The sequence below is a fragment of the Lynx canadensis genome, chromosome X, assembly GCF_007474595.2.
Source record: "Lynx canadensis isolate LIC74 chromosome X, mLynCan4.pri.v2, whole genome shotgun sequence".
In the NCBI taxonomy this organism is placed as follows: domain Eukaryota; kingdom Metazoa; phylum Chordata; class Mammalia; order Carnivora; family Felidae; genus Lynx; species Lynx canadensis.
The window spans coordinates 84636100-84654893 of record NC_044321.2 but is presented as its reverse complement, the minus strand read 5'-3'; the positions used below and the strand labels follow the sequence as shown (position 1 = coordinate 84654893).

General features: G+C 38.4%; 2 protein-coding genes across 5 annotated transcripts in view; both read right to left on the bottom strand.

Moving 5' to 3' along the window:
- Positions 1–10296, bottom strand: part of TBC1D8B (TBC1 domain family member 8B) — a 62281-nt gene extending 51985 nt beyond the window's left edge. For 3 of the 4 annotated variants that reach the window (XM_030306063.2, XM_030306065.2, XM_030306066.2), the window contains exon 1: positions 10000–10296. In XM_030306063.2, the coding sequence (XP_030161923.1) occupies positions 10000–10129 (130 nt within the window). In that variant the 5' untranslated portion in view covers positions 10130–10296. The remainder of the gene's footprint in view (positions 1–9999) is intronic. The other variant, XM_030306068.1, reaches the window with a different exon arrangement.
- Positions 10297–17351: 7055 nt separating this feature from the next.
- RNF128 (ring finger protein 128) overlaps positions 17352–18794 on the bottom strand; it is a 63174-nt gene continuing 61731 nt past the window's right edge. Inside the window, exon 7 of the mRNA XM_030306124.1 lies at positions 17352–18522. Coding sequence (XP_030161984.1) covers positions 18389–18522 — 134 coding nt within the window. The 3' untranslated portion in view covers positions 17352–18388. The remainder of the gene's footprint in view (positions 18523–18794) is intronic.

Below are 18794 nucleotides of genomic sequence, written 5' to 3'. Positions count from 1 at the left end.
GCTTTGGTGGGACTCTCCATTAACTGCAAAGTCCTTTCTAAAATATGAAAGGATTTATATATCCAAATGTTACAGTCAGGACTAGCTTTATGGGCTTGTGACCTGTCCATAGGGCCCCATGCTCAAAAGGGCCCCTGCTTAGTTAAATGCTATGCTGTCACTGTCTTGAAATTCTTCATTTTTGAACAAAGAGCTCTGAATTTTCATTTTGCACTGGGCCCCACAAATAAGCTAGGTCATCCTAGTTTATAGTAGTTATCTCTGGGCAGCAGGATGATGGGTGATCATTATTTTACTTTATACCTGTATGTATTTTTGGAAACTTTTACAATGAATATTTAACCTTTCAGATAAAAAAAAATAAGCCTACTTCTTACACACTTTTAAAAAGGAAAAAGGAAGGTGCTTCTCAGGATAAATAAATGCTATTTCCCTGTAGCATTTGGGGCAATGCAAAACATATACTTTATTCAACACGATGGGTCTTCAGACATCATAACTATCTTGTCTCCCCTTGCTTATTCTTCTCCTAGCTTAAAATATTCCTAGTTCTTTCCATTGTTTGTTTTATGAGATTGTCTGGGCCTGTTATTTTTTCTTCTACCATTCTCTTTTTTTTTTTTTTTTTTTAATTTTTTTTTTCAATGTTTATTTATTTTTGGGACAGAGAGAGACAGAGCATGAACGGGGGAGGGGCAGAGAGAGAGGGAGACACAGCATCAGAAACAGGCTCCAGGCTCTGAGCCATCAGCCCAGAGCCCGATGCGGGGCTCGAACTCACAGACCGCGAGATCGTGACCTGGCTGAAGTCGGACGCTTAACCGACTGCGCCACCCAGGCGCCCCTACCATTCTCTTAACATACCTATTTCTCAAAGTTTCTTATAAAATGTGCCATTCAAATCTGAATGCCAGATATGGTCTGAACAAATGCAGGTTTCTTATACTGTGGGCTCCATGGTTCTATTAATGCAGTCTAAGATCATACTAACTTTTTAAGCCACTACATCTTATTATATTAAGCTTGTGACCAACTAATCTACTTTGATCTTTTTTACAAATATAAGCACCAACCTAGATAGTCTCTGTCCTGTACAGGTGATTTTTAAAAAAAATAACCTAAATGCAATTTACATTTATCCATGTTAAATTTTATCCCACTAATGTCAACTGAGCATTCTAACTTGTCCAGATCTTTCCGAATCTTGATTTTTATTTTCTATGACCATGATTCTCAACGAAAACTTCGAACTGGATTCATTTGGAGGAGTATTTGAAACTACTCAAGCTCAAGTTTTGAAACTACTAAAGCCAAGAGATTCTAATTCAATTTATCTGAGATATGGCCTGGGTACTCTATTTTTCCCCTTAACTTTAGATCATAAAATTTTTCAAATGTACAAACATGGAGAAAATAATATATTGACATTTCTGTGTGCCTATCACTTAATTTCAATAATTATGAACATTTTGTCAATCTTCTGTCATTTATCCCTTCCTGAAGTCATTTAGTTTTTTTTAAATTTTTGTTTTTAATGTTTATTTATTTTTGAGAGAGACAGAGACAGAATGCGAGTGAGTTAGGGGCAGAGAGAGAGGGAGGCACAGAATCCGAAGCAGGCTCCAGGCTCTGAGCTGTCAGCACAGAGCCTGACGCGGGGCTCTAACCCACGAGCTGTGATATCATGACCTGGGCCGAAGTCAGATGCTCAACCAACTGAGCCACCCAGGTGCCCCTCATTTAGTTTATTTTAAAAGGTTCTTGGTTAAATATAACACACAGCCAATGCTGAGATAACTGACCTATGGTATTAATTGTCCCTTTCAATTTTTAGACACTTGCAAATTCGGTATACATTTCTCTTTTGTATTAGGTCAATGATAATGACAAATAGGTAGGACCCCCCCCCCAAGGGCTGAATGTTGGAGACACTATTAAAACAGCCACAGCTTGGAGACAGTACTCATCACCAATGTACTAATTTAGTACACTTCAGTTTGACAAGTGTCTCTTTCTGCTTGTAAACTAGATTTAGGGCACTGTGTAAGGCAACACTGCTTTAGTGGCAGAAGAGTCATTTAAATGAACTTCTTAATTACAAGCAAGATTTATTTCCATTCTAAGTAAAATGTCTGGTTATAAATTTTGGCCATAGAAATGATTGCTAGAACTTTATAGTGGATTCTGTATCTTGTCATAAATTGCCATGTTTACAAAGCCAAACAAGTACTCCTTTACTGAATTTTTTATAATCTCAACTTCATTAAATGTTAATGACCAAACTAGTAAACTGCCAACACACTTAGTAGGAAATACATTCAAATAGGAGAAAGTAGTGTTTTCAGTAGAGGTTGTGGGTATTCTTGATTCTATTGCTTTTGTTACCAGATCTAAGTCGTTAAAACGGGACTGTGAATGCTTATTTTAGAATAATCCAATAGCCACAGTTGGCATTTTGAAAGCTGCCAACCTTATACTAAGAGCTTTGGAAAATTAATAAAAGTAACTCTTCTTTGTCCTATTTTCCCTCTCCCTGCATTCTTTTAAAGACATTTACTTGAAAACTAGGTATATGTAAACACTCATTTCCTTTCTCAACCAAAATCTTTGTTCATTAAAGGATTTCGAAATTTGTATAGGGAAGTAACTGATATCACAAATGACAGACTATAATGTCATGTGGGGAAAAAGAATGCATGAATTATCAATCAAATGGAACTACATTTCTCAAGATTAAAACATAGGGAAATGTGAGAAGTGTTACCATCTTTATTTACAGCACTTTCTTACACTTTAAGACTTATCAATATACAAAAAAAGAGTAACCTTCAAAAAATTAAAGACAATACAACATCTGAATTCCTAGATGCAAAGCAACAAGTAAGCATGGCAGCAAATGAATAAACTCATAAACAGTACAGCACTTTAAAAACATTATTTAGAAGACCTGAAGCTGACCATTATCTTGGTTAGTATAAAACAAAAGGACAACTAATACAATGATAAAAAAAATCAACAAATGTGATTATCCCTTGTTTTAAAACTTCACTTCTTTATAATGGAGTAAGGGAAGAAAAAAGACCATTTAGACTGGGGTAGAAAGAAGAGTGGAGATAAAAAAAACAACAAAGATTTAATTCTCAAGTACCTTTAATTTTCTATCTCAGGTTTTCCTATTCTAGAGATGAGGGCATTATTTTTCAACAACCTTTTCTAGTTGCTAAGGGCATTATATCTTGAGTCTCATATTTCCAACCACAGATAAATGAATCTGGAATACTTGCTGTGTCCCCAACGACTGCCATCTTTTGCTTTTACACTATCAAATTATTTGTCCTGCTGAAAATGTCCTCCTCATTTCTCTCTACCAAACCACATCCCAGATATTATTAGTTCTCATAGATGGGTGATTTAATTCAAAAAACAATACAAACTGGTTTTTGACAAGATGTTCCTCAGATGCCACACTGGAATTATGCCACCAGAACACCACCTATGGTTATTAATCGCTGCTTTTAGGAAATCTTTGTATCATTTAACAGGGCATCTCAAACGCATACTTTACACCAGATCTGGCCTTGGAAAATTGTTTTGAGGGTTTCAAATACCCCTCATTCATGACTATAAGTCACCAAAACCAGGCTGATATTATTGCTGACTACCTCAGTAATTATATATTTGTTTGCTTACTTGTTTATTATCTGTTTATCCTACTAAGTTATAAACTCTGTGAGGGTAGGAACTATTTGTTTTATTCGCTATTGTATACCCAACACCCAGGACAGTAGCTAGCTACCACCCCATTTGTTTCCACCCAGGACAGTAGCTAACTGCTACCCCATTTCTGGTTTCCTTCACAGCAAAACTCCTAGAAAGAATTATATACATTTGCTCTGTCTCCAAATATCTGTTTGGCTTCATATGCTCTAGTCCCTCTGGTCCCTGCTCATAGGTTACCTTAAAGAAGCCTTCCCAGACCAAATTTATCTAAAACACCAACCCCTCCCCTCTCTATCACTGTAGCTTACTTTATTTTTCTTCATATGGCTTAACACCACCTGCAATGTCTTATTTGTGAATTTGCCTCTGCCAACTAGAATGTCAGCCCAAGGAGAATAAAGATTTTATTTTGTTCACTTGCTGTTATCTCTAGCACCTACAACAGTGCTTGGTTTTTAGAAAGTACTTGGTAAGTATCTGTTAAATGAATGTATCCTGTACAATCACATACAGGATTTATTCTTACCTTTTGTGCTTATACAGCAACAGCAAAAGGTCAAAAACTGGGCAGATTTTCTAACGTAAAGGTAATATAAAATCCATGCCATAGCTGTACTGCCACAGGGTAAACATTATAGTGCCATTTATTATTAATTTTTGGCTTACCTTACATCCATAGTCCTTCCACAACTGTCCACTAGAAACATGTTTTTACCAGCTGAATCATTTCTACTTGAAGTATCATGTTTTGAAAAATACAACTAAGATGTCTAAAGAGTACTAAATGTATTCTTCAATACCACTCAGTAAGACAATAAGTGATGCTTATATCTGTAGAAGTGCTGTTGAAGAACTTCCAGGTTTTGGGCAATCATAGATCAAAATAAAATGCTGTTGTGATATTTTATTCTAATACTTGTACGCCATTCTGGTTATAAATCATAAATGCATAATCACTCTCATACCAATATTATTGAATAACTATCAGTGTTTTACTTTTGTAGTAGTATGATTGCAAATTGGACATATTCAATGTTACTATTCCAAATTAATTTCTATATACAACATGGGAAAAGTAATTATTAGGGAAAATGGTATAAATATAGGTCCTCCTTTGGCCTTCAAGTACAGAAAATGGTATTTCATTAATAGATAAATGAATATCAGATGTTTATATCGTTGCTCACAAGTTTCAAAAACTCATGTGATTCACATAACAATGACATGAGGTGGGGAAGATAAGTTTTGTTACCATTTTACAGATGAGGAAACGAGGCCTTTATAAAACAATTAGAGCTGAATAGAGGCAGAAAAAAATATTAAAAAATCAGGGAAGACAAACAAAGTTGGGTTAATAATGCAAGTGGAATCACTGAACTCAGTGGTATACTGATGTATTTGTGGATGCTGGTTTGTAGCTGACTTATTAAAAAGAAAATCCCATAGGGTAACCTCTGGGGAGGGCAAATTACACTGTGTTCTGTTCCCTCCCTGGAACATTCTGACCCATGCAAAATCAAGTAAAAAATTACTTTTAAAGATCTCTTTGAATGAGAAAGGTCAGCTTTGTGGGAGGTTTTGAAAAATGAAGGTTGTTCAGGGTCATCACTTTATAGTCTTGTTGTTTCATTAGAATGAAATCTGCTTGATAGCAATTAATACTAGTTTCCTACTTATATAATAAATCTCCAATACCTTAATCAAAAAAAAAAAAAAACCCTCTTCCCATGAGAATTGAAGATTCATGCCCCTAAGTTGAAGTGGAGTAGCAGAAGTTTCCTGTCTATGTTTCAGGAAAGGAAGACCCCAGCAGCAAGCAAGGGAAAGGAAAAAAGAGAGAGTAGTGTTATTAACAGGTATCTTAAAAAACAAACAAACAAAGAAACAAAAAAACCCTGAGGCTTACAGGTATGCAGTCAATAATCCTTCCACTACTACCAAGAAAAAGTGGTGACAATGATCATCCTTCATATCTTAAGACTTCCAATGAAACTGTCCTTTCTCACTCAAAACAACATAGATGGATCTAGAGGGTTTGATGTTAAGTGAATAAGCCAGAGAAAGACAAATACCATATAATTCTACTCATATGTGGAATTTAAAAAATAAAACAAATTAACAGATGAATAAAAAAAACCCCACAATTCTTAAATATATAGAACAAATGGGTGATTGCCCGGGGTTGGGGGAAGATGAGTGAAACAGATAAAGGGGATTAAGAGTACACTTATTGTGATGATCACTGGGTGATGTATAAAACTGCTGAATCACTATATTATACATTAAAACTAATATAACACCGTAAGGGCGCCTGGGTGGCTCAGTCAGTTAAGTGTCTGACTCTTCATCTTGGCTCAGGTTATGATCTCACGGTTGTTTTCCCTAGGGGTTGCTCTACGGGATTTTCTATTAAGTCAAAATGATATTTATTAATTTACAATATGTGTGTGGGTAGGGATTTGATATTTATCTGAAATGAAATGTCATGGTCACCATTTAGACACTCTGGTTCCAGTAATAAGGTACTTGGGAGACCAAAAATTTTATCAGTTCCTTTGTGAACATGGAATGCAGGCATATTTTGCTAAGAAAAACTTAATTGAGAATGTTTTCAAAGTTGGGCAACTTGAGTTGCGGGTGGGGAAAAAGGAGAGAAAGCCTTGTATTTTTGAGAGACGGTCACTAACAAGTTCTTTTAAAAGCTACCTTATTATGTATGTGTTTAATTATGACAAATCATTTCCACCATGATTTAAGTTTATATAAATATCATAAAACATTTTGAAATGGAAAGCTCATTTAAGATATTATTATGTTCTAGTTCATACATATGATTTGATTTCAAGGTAATGGTGCCAAGATGAAAGAGGAGAGAGATAGGGAAACAGACTGTCTTAAAACTTCTCCATTTTAATAAGTTTACTCTTTAGTCTCATTCTACAACCCCAAAACAAGGTCTACTGAAGGAGATGATCATTCTAATACACAATAACCTGCTTACACTATGCAGATATGGAATATTCAAAAATCAGATACTCTCAACAAATGATCTGAATTAAAGCTTTCTGATTGGCAGATCTTCCTAAGTCTGACACACTAGAATGTAGCCCCATAACTCCACTCATGCAGCACCTCAACTACCAAGCAAATTGTTAATTTGTGCTTAATGAGCCAAATATGCATAAATTATTTTCAATTACATAAAGACAGGTGCTAAATTGAGATGCTATAGAAAAGACATTACCCTTATCAGCCAGGAAGATCAAGGGATAATGTAAGGTAACTGCAAAAGTCCAGAAGGGTGAATTACTCCACTAAATGAAAGAAAATCACTTTATCTATAAAATAACCTTTCCATATAATGAAAATTTCCACAAGATATTCTACCTTACTGTGAACCAGGAAACTAAGATTAAATAGGCAAATGATAAGTAATCTACTAGATGTCTACTAAATGGGTTTCAGAAATTTAGAAAAGGACCTCAGAATTCTAACTTACAAGTTAAACTCCTGTTACAACCACCCTAGGGTTCTCTGTTGCCCCAATTCCATTTTTAGGAAAAATAATAGAGTCAACTAACTTTACTAAGTCCACAGCTAAAGTCATTACATTGCTGGTGGTTATTGCCAATTATCACATGGCAAAGAAATAAAATCTTAAAGAAAGTACAACTATTAACATTTCTAGATGGTCATTGTCTCTTCTTCATTAAACAAAATGTATAAAGGAATCTTTTAAAGGGGTAGCACATAACACTGGATTTCAGCAAGCAAAACAGACAAAGGCAAGCTTATGCTGGCACCCAAACTCCTGTGAGAGGTAATCCAAATGTGGATTTGTGTAAAGCATAACAGAGCTCTTGGCTTCACAATTTTAAGTAAAAAAAAAAAAAATAGTAATTGAGCAGTCATAAAAATCAGCACACACTTATTCTGGACCAAAAGGAACCAAACAAACCTTAAAAACACCTCTGCTCCTTTCTGATCCATTTTGCTTAATTTACATGTAATAAAGTGGCAGCACTCGTGGAAATTTCAAGCATCTTGACAATACCACAGGTAAAATAATCATGCAGACATACACATTGACCACAATATGGGCCTATGGCTATTCTCAACATACATGTGTGGTAGAAATCTTGGTTTATTTCTGCAGACAAATCTCTTATTCTAGAGATATGGGCTTTTGAAGAGTACATGGGAGTGAGTGGAATAGAGAAACTGGTGCAATAGGTCTATGTTTTAAGAAAACATGTGAAATGAAAAACTAAACACAGAAAAAAAGGAATGATTATTTACAGGAAATTTGCAACAAGTAAACTCTTTCATACTCCATTACAGTGGTTTGATTCTCAAGAATCTGATTTACCTATTATTTTTCAGGAACACAGTTGTACAAAGTGAAATATACCTCCTTGGTAAATGTGGACAAGAACACCATAAAAATTCTGGTCAAGAAAAGTTATGGGGAACCAAAATATTATGCTGTAACACAGAGCTGTAAGATGTTTTAAATGTACTCTGAGTTGTTCTTAATGGACTAAAGAGGGTAAATAATGTCACTGGGTAATTATGAACATTGATTCTCAAATTTAATTTGGAAAATAGATGCATCTATTAAATGGAAAGTCTCCTCCGCAAAATAACACTTGTAATTTTTAAAACTCAGAAAATGACCAAATGTGAGTTTAACCAGGCAATTTTTGTTGCCATATTTTCAAGGGGGACTTTTTAGAAGCCAGATAAGATGAACAAGTCTTGCAAAATTAAAAAAAAAAAAAAAACTCCTGTAGAACCTCAGAATTCTCTCCAGCTTGGGGATGGCTTGGAAAAAAAGAGGAAATAAAGGCACATATCTGTCACCACCTTAACAACATGCACTGATTTGGCACCAATTACCTTTCATTTCATCCTCTTAACTCTATGAGGTAGACACCATTTCCTAGAAGAGGAAGAGCAATGCCATCTCCTCCGTGAATCTTTACACAACCTTTCAGTTATTTGGTTCTAATTAGAATTTGCCTGATTTACTAGTTACTGGTTATAAGTCCAATTTGCCTGGGTTACTGGTTACTTCCCCCTAACCCGACCCTCTCCCCCGTATCCAGATCAAGAGCAATTCAAGGGCGGAAAAGTGAATCTTAACTGTCTTCGTACACTAGCATTCCTTGTGGCACACAGCAGGCGTTTATGTGTAATAAATCAAAGTATCTGTCGAATGCCATTCAACAAGAGATGAGGATGGGGCTAAAATGTAGATTTCCCTACTCTTCCCTCTTCCCGCTACATCACGCTGCCTAAAGGAAGTCTGGTCCACCACTCCAAAGCCACCATACCAAACTACAAATGGTCACGAAAAAGAGCTCTGCGTCCCCCTACCAGCCGTGTCCAAAAGTTTGAATGCCCCTGCCCCACACGAGAAGTCTCCAAATTGTCTGGAGGCTTTAAACACGTGACCCAGGGCCAGTTCTGGATTTGCAAAATCAAATCACTGAAGCCAGGACGGATTCGGAGGCAAGAGTTAAAAACTTCCACTGGTTTCATAGGTTGGCTTACAATCGTGGCTTTGAAAGAAGGGGCACCGCCGCACACTCGAGAGGGAAACGAATTACGACGACGGTTACTCTGAAATAAGATCCCAGGGACTGAAAACTGGGTGGCAGAGCAAAAGATGCTAAATTGGGAGGGGTCCGCGATTCTGAGCCCTCCCCCGCAAGTCCGACCTCCCCACCCCCCGCCACTTCCGAATCTCTCATTTGAAGCCTTTCCCTCAGGATGTGACCGGGGCTCCTCCCTTTCTCCTCACCATCCTCCCTGCCCCCCCCCCCACTCTTACTTGCTCCCCCACCAGGATGGTGATTATCAAGAGGGGGTTTCGTGAAAAAAGTTAAGTCCACAACTGCCGAACTGGCCCCTGTCACCAGCCTAAACGCTACTTGTCGAGGTCTAACACTCGTCGTCAGCCTCTCCCCCGGGGGAAGCTACGGGGCAGGTACTCTTTCTCAGAAAGAACCCCTCCTCTGCCTCAGATTATTCCACCGCCTCGGAAAGGACCCCTCCTTCCATTCCCCCTCCCACCCGAAGCGCAGCGGCCAGTCGAGTGAGGTATTTTCGGGACTCAGGGGCGGCGACGGAAAGGTGGTGGCAGAAGAACCCGAGCCCCTTCGCCCGGGGCCGAGAATCGCGCGGCGGGTGGCGACGAGTAACTGTTTTCCTCACCGCCTTTTAAGGTACCCGCGAACACGGCCCCGAGTTGGGTGTGGGGTGGCCACAGCTTACCTGTGAGACCCCCTCCGCCTTCCTCGCCGTAGCCCCGACGCCGCTGAAGCACGAAGTAGTCGTTGGACCTTTCCATCAGCCACAGCTTCAGTGCATTTTTCAGGAGCACTTCCTCAGGCTTCAGCCACATCGCGAACTTTGTGCCGCCCGGCAGCGGCGACCCAGATACCTTCCTCCCCTCACCCTCCACCCGTCTATTTCCCTCTACTTCTCCTCCCACCAAATCTCCCTCAAGCCAAGCCACGGCTTGGGTTCACGTTTTCCACACTTCCCCCAACCCTCCCTTCTCTCCCACGTAGGCAGCAAGATTGCCAATTCCCTCCTACAGCTCTACCGCCCGACTGGGAAATAGTCCCGCTTCTTTGCCTCCTGGGAGTTGTAGTTTCCTATTCGCCTTTCTGTACTCAAACAATGGGAGTGGGGGACTACGATTCCCATAATCCACTGGGGTGAGGACGGGGTGCGGGTGCTTTCAAAGCGCGTCCCGCCACCACTTAAGTGCATTTTGCCTACTTAAACTTTAAAGCGGTTTTTTTTTTGTTATTGTTCAAATAAATGAGCCCCAGGTATAATTATGTTGCTTCTTCTCATCATTTTACAGCCGAGGGTGTTAAACTGTAGAAAACAAAGTTTCTGGAATTTTTGAGTAAAGAACGGCCCCTTCTGGGAAGCAGCAATAGCGGCAACTGATATTAAATGAGCTCTTTGAAAGCTATTTCATAAACAGATCATTTCACGTAATTCTCACAGAAGTCTTTCGAAGTGGATATTATTCCTCACTTTGCACAAAAATAAAAGCGCAGACCGGTGAGGTGAGTTATCCAAGGTGACACAGTAAATGGAATCTGATAGAATTCTGTCTAATTTAAAATCTTCCTTAAAGTGGAGAGTGTGATGCTAAGTGAAATAAGCCATACAGAGAAAGACAGATACCATATGTTTTCACTCTTATGTGGATCCTGAGAAACTTAACAGAAACCCATGGGGGAGGGGAAGGAAAAAAAAAAAAGAGGTTAGAGTGGGAGAGAGCCAAAGCATAAGAGACTATTAAAAACTGAGAACAAACTGAGGATTGATGGGGGGTGGGAGGGAGGGGAGGGTGGGTGATGGGTATTGAGGAGGACACCTTTTGGGATGAGCACTGGGTGTTGTATGGAAACCAATTTGACAATAAATTTCATATATTGAAAAAAAAAAATCTTCCTTAGACTAAGCTCTTTCTGCCCATACAGGAAGAATATAAAATCTCCAGAAGCCACATGATTTTATTCACGCCGTGGGCCCCTCCCTTCCCCCACTGCCACCCCAATCTATTTATTTAACTATTGTAATCAGCCACAGAAAAAGGTCTTCTCCAACTTTCCTTTTCAGGATCTAAACAATTTATAAACATTTCCCCCTTTATTAAACTCTTTAAGGAAAAAAAAAATCCCTTTCAGGGCAGCCTTCACCTCTTTGTACCTTTGGCAGCTCCTTACACACTAAGGTGAATGAGGTCAGTGATTTGTATGGCATCGCAGTGAGGAATTATTTGAGGGACATTTTTATTTATTGCAATAAATGAGCCGATCAGAATTAAAGGGTGCACTAAAAGCAAAAACAAGTGTGTACAAAGAAAGGAGTTGGGAGGAAATGTACAAAAAACATGGAGCTCTAGGTGTGCTGTTTTGAGAACAAAGCCTCAAGGCCATTTCAATTAAAAACAAAAATGGGGGGCGCCTGGGTGGCGCAGTCGGTTAAGCGTCCGACTTCAGCCAGGTCACGATCTCGCGGTCCGTGAGTTCGAGCCCCGCGTCGGGCTCTGGGCTGATGGCTCAGAGCCTGGAGCCTGTTTCCGATTCTGTGTCTCCCTCTCTCTCTGCCCCTCCCCCGTTCATGCTCTGTCTCTCTCTGTCCCAAAAATAAATAAACATTGAAAAAAAATTTAAAAAAAAAATAAAAAAATAAAATAAAAACAAAAATGGGGTGGGGCACACCCAGATGCCAAGTCGTGGAGCCAAAGAACTCTGCCTTGGAGCAGTGTCTCTGGCTTAACCTTTCCAAGATGTGGGCCAGCTCAAGGGAGGCAGGTGTGTGCTACAACAGGGATTTTTCTTGGGGGTGAGAAAAGGGTCAATTTGGGATTAGCTTCTACTAAAAGGCAGTAAGTAGTACCAAGGCAGCTTCCTGGAGAAGATGGGAAGACACAATCATCCCAGAGCCCAAACTGCAATGTATCTTTGGGGAAAGCCATCCCAATTTGGATGTACACTACTGAAGATGATTTCTTATCTTCCTCATAAAAGCTCAGTGAATGTAGCAAATGTCGAAAGATGTGAGTTGTTCTTTTTACCTTTCCTTCTCTTTTGAATTTTCTTCCTCATCAAACCACATTGTTTTCCAACATCCTTAATGGTTACAGTAGTGACAAGGGCTGTCCAGAAGTGGATGGTTCCTGGGGTGCCTGGGTGGCTCAGTTGGTTGAGCATCGGACTTCAGCTCAGGTCATGATTTCACAGCTCATGGGGTTGAGCCCCACATCAGGCTCTGTGCTGACAGCTTAGTCTGGAGCCCGCTTTGGATTCTGTGTCTCCCTCTCTCTCTGCCCCTCCCCTGCTCATGCTTGCTCGCTCTCTCTCTCTCTCTCTCAAAAAAATAATAAAAAACATTACAATAAAAAAAAGAAGTGGATGGTTCCTCTCTATAATATTGATTTAATCCTTATTTAAAAACTTGTATATTTTTACATCCTTACTTTATAGATGAAGAACAGGAGTCTCAGAGAAGTTAAATAACCTAAGATCACATAGCTAAATAAGTAGCAGAGTTGAGATTTGAATGTAGATTTTTCTCACTACAAATTATGACACTATACTACCTTTTGCATATGGTTAATCTATTAACCATATGTATTAGGACATCAAATACAACATGTCCAAAGCCAAACTAAATTCTCCAATATTTTCCCTGCACAAAGTTGTTTATCATTCTAGGTTCTCATAGTTTACAGCACCACTGTTACCAAGATGTTCAAACTAAGAACCTTGGAATAATCTTCAACTTCTTTCTCCCACCACCTTCACTGTCTCACACACATACCCTCCCCTCTACTTTTTTTTTTTTCAAAAGTCCATTCCACCCTATTACCACTTCAGATTGGCCTCACATCACTTTCCTGCTACACTGTAATAGCATCCCAACTCATCTTTCTGCTTCCAATCTTGTTTTCTGATTTATCCAAGCCACATATTTATGGACATAATGTTATACCATGCAGAGATAATACCTCATTTATCCAGCAATCTTTTCAGCTGAGTCAGCCTTCTAAATCATAGCCTGAAACATCTATGTGAAAAGGTAGTAGAAAACCACAAATAGCAGGGTCCCCGGGTGGCTCAGTGGCTGAAGCGTCCAACTTTAGCCCAGATAATGATCTCGCAGTCCTTGAGTTCGAGCCCTGTCGGGCTCTGTGCTGACAGCTCAGAACCTGGAGCCTGCTTCAGATTCTGTGTCTTCCTCTCTCTCTGCCCCTCCCCCATTCACTGTCTTTCAAAAATGAGTAAACATTAAAAAAAATTAAGAAAAAAAGAAAGAAAACCCCAAATAGCAATTCTAAAACCCTGTGCCATTGAAGAGCTGAGGCTGGCAAAGATTCTTCTGGATTCTTATTTGAAACGAATTTCACAAGCTTAGTTGATGCTTGACAGCATGCAGCAGGTTTAGAAGCAGTAAAGATTCAAAACAGGTGGAGCACTGTGAGAGGGGAACCGTTTAAACGTTTGCTGCTCAAAATGCGGACCCTGAACCAGCAACATCTGCATCACCATCTAGCTTGCTAGAAACTAGAATCTCAGAACCCATCCTAGACCTGCTGAATCAGAATGTGCATTTTAACAAGATCCCTAGGTAATTTGTTGGCACATTAAAGTTCTAGGTGCATTGATTTAAGCAAATTAGATATTTGAAAGTCAAACTCTACAACAAATTGGGGGTGATTAATCATGTTTCCATTAAGACCTACATAGGCATCTTTTAAAAATAAGTCCTGTTAAACAATTTTAGATGATTGAATTGCTTTTTCAAAAAGTTTATTTCAGGACATGCCCATTAAAATTTTCTAAGGCAGTGGTTGAAAATGGGTATGGGTTGGAGGAGAAATTGCCACTATTCATGCTAAGCCCTATTTATATATGCTACTAACCATCAAAATCTAGGTATGTCCACAAATATCTCACATTCATGATATGTTTTTGGAGACAAAAAGAACTAGTGGGTAGTGTTTTTCAATCTTTTCACCAAATTAACTCTAAGGTAGAGGACAGTGAACATTTATCTCTGGAGGTCAAAGTGCCCACCATACATACATAGTCTAAATTTTGTATTGTTTTTTTTTAAAGCTTAGAGAGAGACAGAGATAGTGCAAGTTGGGGAGGGGCAGAGACAGAGGGAGACAGAGAATCCCAAGCAGACTCTGAATTGTCAGCTTGGAGCCTAATGTGGGGCTCGAACTCATGAAACTGTGAGATCATGACTTGAGCTGAAACCAAGAGCCGGACGCTTAACCAACTGAGCCACCCAGGCACCCCGAAATTTTATATTGTTTAAAAATATTTTAGGGGCGCCTGGGTGGCTCAGTCGGTTAAGCGTCTGACTTCGGCTCAGGTCACGATCTCGCGGTCCGTGAGTTCGAGCCCCGCGTAGGGCTCTGGGCTGATGGCTCAGAGCCTGGAGCCTGTTTCCGATTCTGTGTCTCCCTCTCTCTCTGCCCCTCCCCCATTCATGCTCTGTCTCTCTCTGTCTCAAAAATAAATAAACGTTAAAAAAAATTTTTTTTTAAATAAAAAAATAAAAAAATTAAAAAAAATTTATATTTAAATTTTACATATGTTTAAAAATATTTTTAAAATTCACTCCAAACAGAAGAGGCAATGAGTAAAGTAAAAGCCTCAGTATTTGTTATAGCCTAGGGTGATAAAATTTCTCCCGATGTTACAGAGCTTAATTAAACTACTTAGTAAATGATCAAAAACTAGATGGGGGGTGGTGTGGGGAAGGAATGTTCCTAGCATTCCAACCTAGTTTTTAAATGCCTGGGAACCATGTACATTCTTATTTGTAACATAATACAAACTGACTCCTGCTAAACTTACATATGAACTCTCGGAAAATCTCTCCCAAAGTTGGAGACTCCCTATACATATATATCTACTGCCACTGTTAATCAGTTCATATTTTGATTATGTAAGAGTAATAAAGTCTGTTGCTCAAACTATCTTTTTGTTACCAATATAGGAAGAAAATGCACAAGTGACACGGAAATATGACGAAGAGAATTGAAACATACATCTACACAGACTTGTACATAATTCATAGCAGCATCATCCATAATGGACAAAAAGTAGGAACTGTTCATTAACTGATGGATAACCAGATGTGGAAAAATGGAATATCATCAATGAAAAGGAATGAGGTGCTGATGCATGCTTCAAACATGAATGAGTCTGGAAAATATTATACTAAGTAGAAGAAGCCAGTCACAAAAGATCACACGCATATTGAATGGTTCCATTTATATGAAATGTCCAGAATAAGTACATCTATAGAGATAGAAAGCAGATCGGTGGCTGCCTGAGGCTGGGAATGGGAGCAGAAATTGACTGCAAATGGGTATGAGGGAACTTTTTGGGGGTGATGGAATGTTCTAAAACTGGATTGTGGTAACAGTTGCACAACTCTGTACATTAGCTAAACATTGTGGAACTATACATTTATAATGGGCAAATTTTGGGTGTGTTAATTATACTTCAATACAGATGAAAATTTTATTTATTTTAATGTTTATTTATTTTTGAGAGAGTGAGAGATGAGTCGGGGAGGGGCAGAGAGAGAGGGAGATACAGAATCCAAAGCAGGCTCCAGGCTCTGAGCTGTCAGCACAGAGCCCAACGCGGGGCTTGAACCCACAGACAGCAAGATCATGACCTGAGCTGAAGTCAGATGCTTAACCGACTGAGCCACCCAGGCGTCCCAAGATGAAAATTTTAAAAATTATAAATTTTCCGTAAAAAGAACCCCCCCACACACACATAAAACAAGAAGAATATAGATCAAGAGGTTGTTTATTATGGGGCATCACACACATGTACACCTGGCATATTGCCACATAAGACATATGTGTACCCAAGACATATGTGTGCCTTGGTTTGATAATCAGGGCTCTGAGGTGTCCCTGTTTATTAATAAACATCTGTTTATTCTTAACAAGTTTGACAAAAGAGTTAACTCATTAACAGCATCCCAACAACCATACTGCCAAAGAAAAGGCTGAAGGAAAAGAAAACTTTAATAAAGTGGTTTTATGTCTTGGGTAGTATAAAGATGGACTGGCATCAAGGTGTTTTTCTAACCTTATATTATCAGTGATCAACCTCGTTATTTACCTTGCTGACATTGAAAAATGACTCAGGGGGGTGCCTGAGTGGTTCAGTCGGTTGAGCATCCGACTTTGGCTTAGGTGATGATCTCATGGTTTGTGGGTTTGAGCCCTGTGTTGGGCTCTGTGCTGACATCTCAGAGCCTGGAGCCTGCTTCAGATTGTGTGTCTCCCTTGCTCTCTGCCCCTCCCCCACTCACACTCTGTTTCTCTCTCAATAATAAACATTAAAAAAAATTAAAAAATAATAATTCATGGTACATTCAGTTGTATTAAAATGTCAGCAATTCCCCTCTCTGTAATGAAATATGTAAATAAATATCATACTAAAGTTTGAGTTTTTATTCATCAAATATATCAATGACCATTTACATCAACCATTTTTTTCCTCTCCCAAATCCAACCATATATGAAAAGTTAGTATAGGCTAACTGAACTAAACAGCAGATGCAAACTTCTACTGGAATATTTTATTTACATTTTATATTTAAAGAGAATCAATACAAATCGGGGAATATTTACAGAATTTCAAATAAGTGTACAAGAATGCAATGGTTTTGTCCATTCTACATTTAGCAAACAAAAATACATGTCTTTTCTGCTTTTGCCTAAATTCTGCTGGAATTTTCACTGGAAACACAACTTTAAAATTTTTTTTTTTTCAACGTTTATTTATTTTTGGGACAGAGAGAGACAGAGCATGAACGGGGGAGGGGCAGAGAGAGAGGGAGACACAGAATCGGAAACAGGCTCCAGGCTCTGAGCCATCAGCCCAGAGCCCGACGCGGGGCTCGAACTCCCGGACCGCGAGATCGTGACCTGGCTGAAGTCGGACGCTTAACCGACTGCGCCACCCAGGCGCCCCTGGAAACACAACTTTAAAACCAAGATAAGCCACACAGAATACAAATAAAGTGCATTTTTAAATAGCTCTATTTTACTTTGGTGGATGAAAGCTTCAAACTTTATATTAAGGCACCTGGAATTCTCCCCCCCCCAATTCTTTTTCAAACACCAAGAAAATGCATTCACAAAATTTACAGCTATATGGACAGAATTTTACTTTACCTAATGTAATTAGCCCATTTAGGTAAAATGTAAACTAAATTTTCAAAGTCAACATTGTTTGGAAAACATTTTCTGCAGACTAATTTCTGCAGACTTAATTCATACACAAGGATCAATTACCAATTTTTGTGTGACTTACTCATTATCATTTTCAAATAGTATGATACTTTACATACTCTGCTTTTGAAAATCCCATAACTTTGAGAAATAGTTACACAGCATTTTTATAAGGAAACTTTCTGTCTATAAACTTGTGTCAAATTGGTGTCATTAATATACCAATCAATCCAGTCCAGTCCATATTCTTTGACAAACTATGCTCCACACTCAAGTGAAGTACATTTAGCTTAATTTTAAAAACAAGAAATAGTTAAAATGAATATTTTGTTTTAATCTTGTTCTATCAACTTAATGTAGCTTAAAAAGACATTTCATGAGGTACTAGCCTAAGTTTGCATTGCTTTTTACATTACAATTCCAGATCAATATAAGCACCTGGAGAAAAACCCTGACACATATAGCCCAAGCTAAAATAGTAGTATTTTTAATTAAGATACTATCATAAAATAAAGTGATCACAGCTACTCCACATTTTAAAAGCAACGTTTTTATAACAAAATTGTTGTAAATGAAAAACATGACTACTTGAAGAGAGTTTTAAATGTTTAAAAATGTTGCTATCACTATTGAGAGGAAACTTGCCTATGAAAAACATTATGAGTTTGTGGAAAAAAGTTAATAGATTAAATATTTTACGTAATTTAACTATAGCATAATATTTGTCATCTCAGCACTTTCAGTATCTTTCTTATTTAATTAAGTTTATCCAGTTCATTAATAGTAAACTAAGCCCTGATTGGCAGTTCTGTTGTTATTACTAAAGTTTCAAGTTTTCTATTGACACAGATTTTAGGATTTAATTTCTCGAACTGCAGTCTCTTGATCAGGAGTTTCATCTTCTTCAAAAGTTGGGTTGTCAACATGAGGAACAACATCCACTGCCACGGAACTTGCCTCATGGTTTACCAGCTGTAGATTTTCATCTTTAAAAAGAAATGACAATTTTAGGATGATTTCACCCCTCTCTTCTTTAAGACAAAATTCAACACTCATGTCTAAGAAGCTTTTCTTGTCTAATGCTATCATACTCTGATTATTATACTCATTCCCTGGTTCCTTTAATAGTTACATGATTTAGGCTATGTCTTACATAAGGCACATATGACATTATTATATTGATTTACAATTACTCTTTTATTTTTAAATTCACATGTGTGCTTACTTCTACCTAGATTAATAGCCTCCTTAAGAGCAA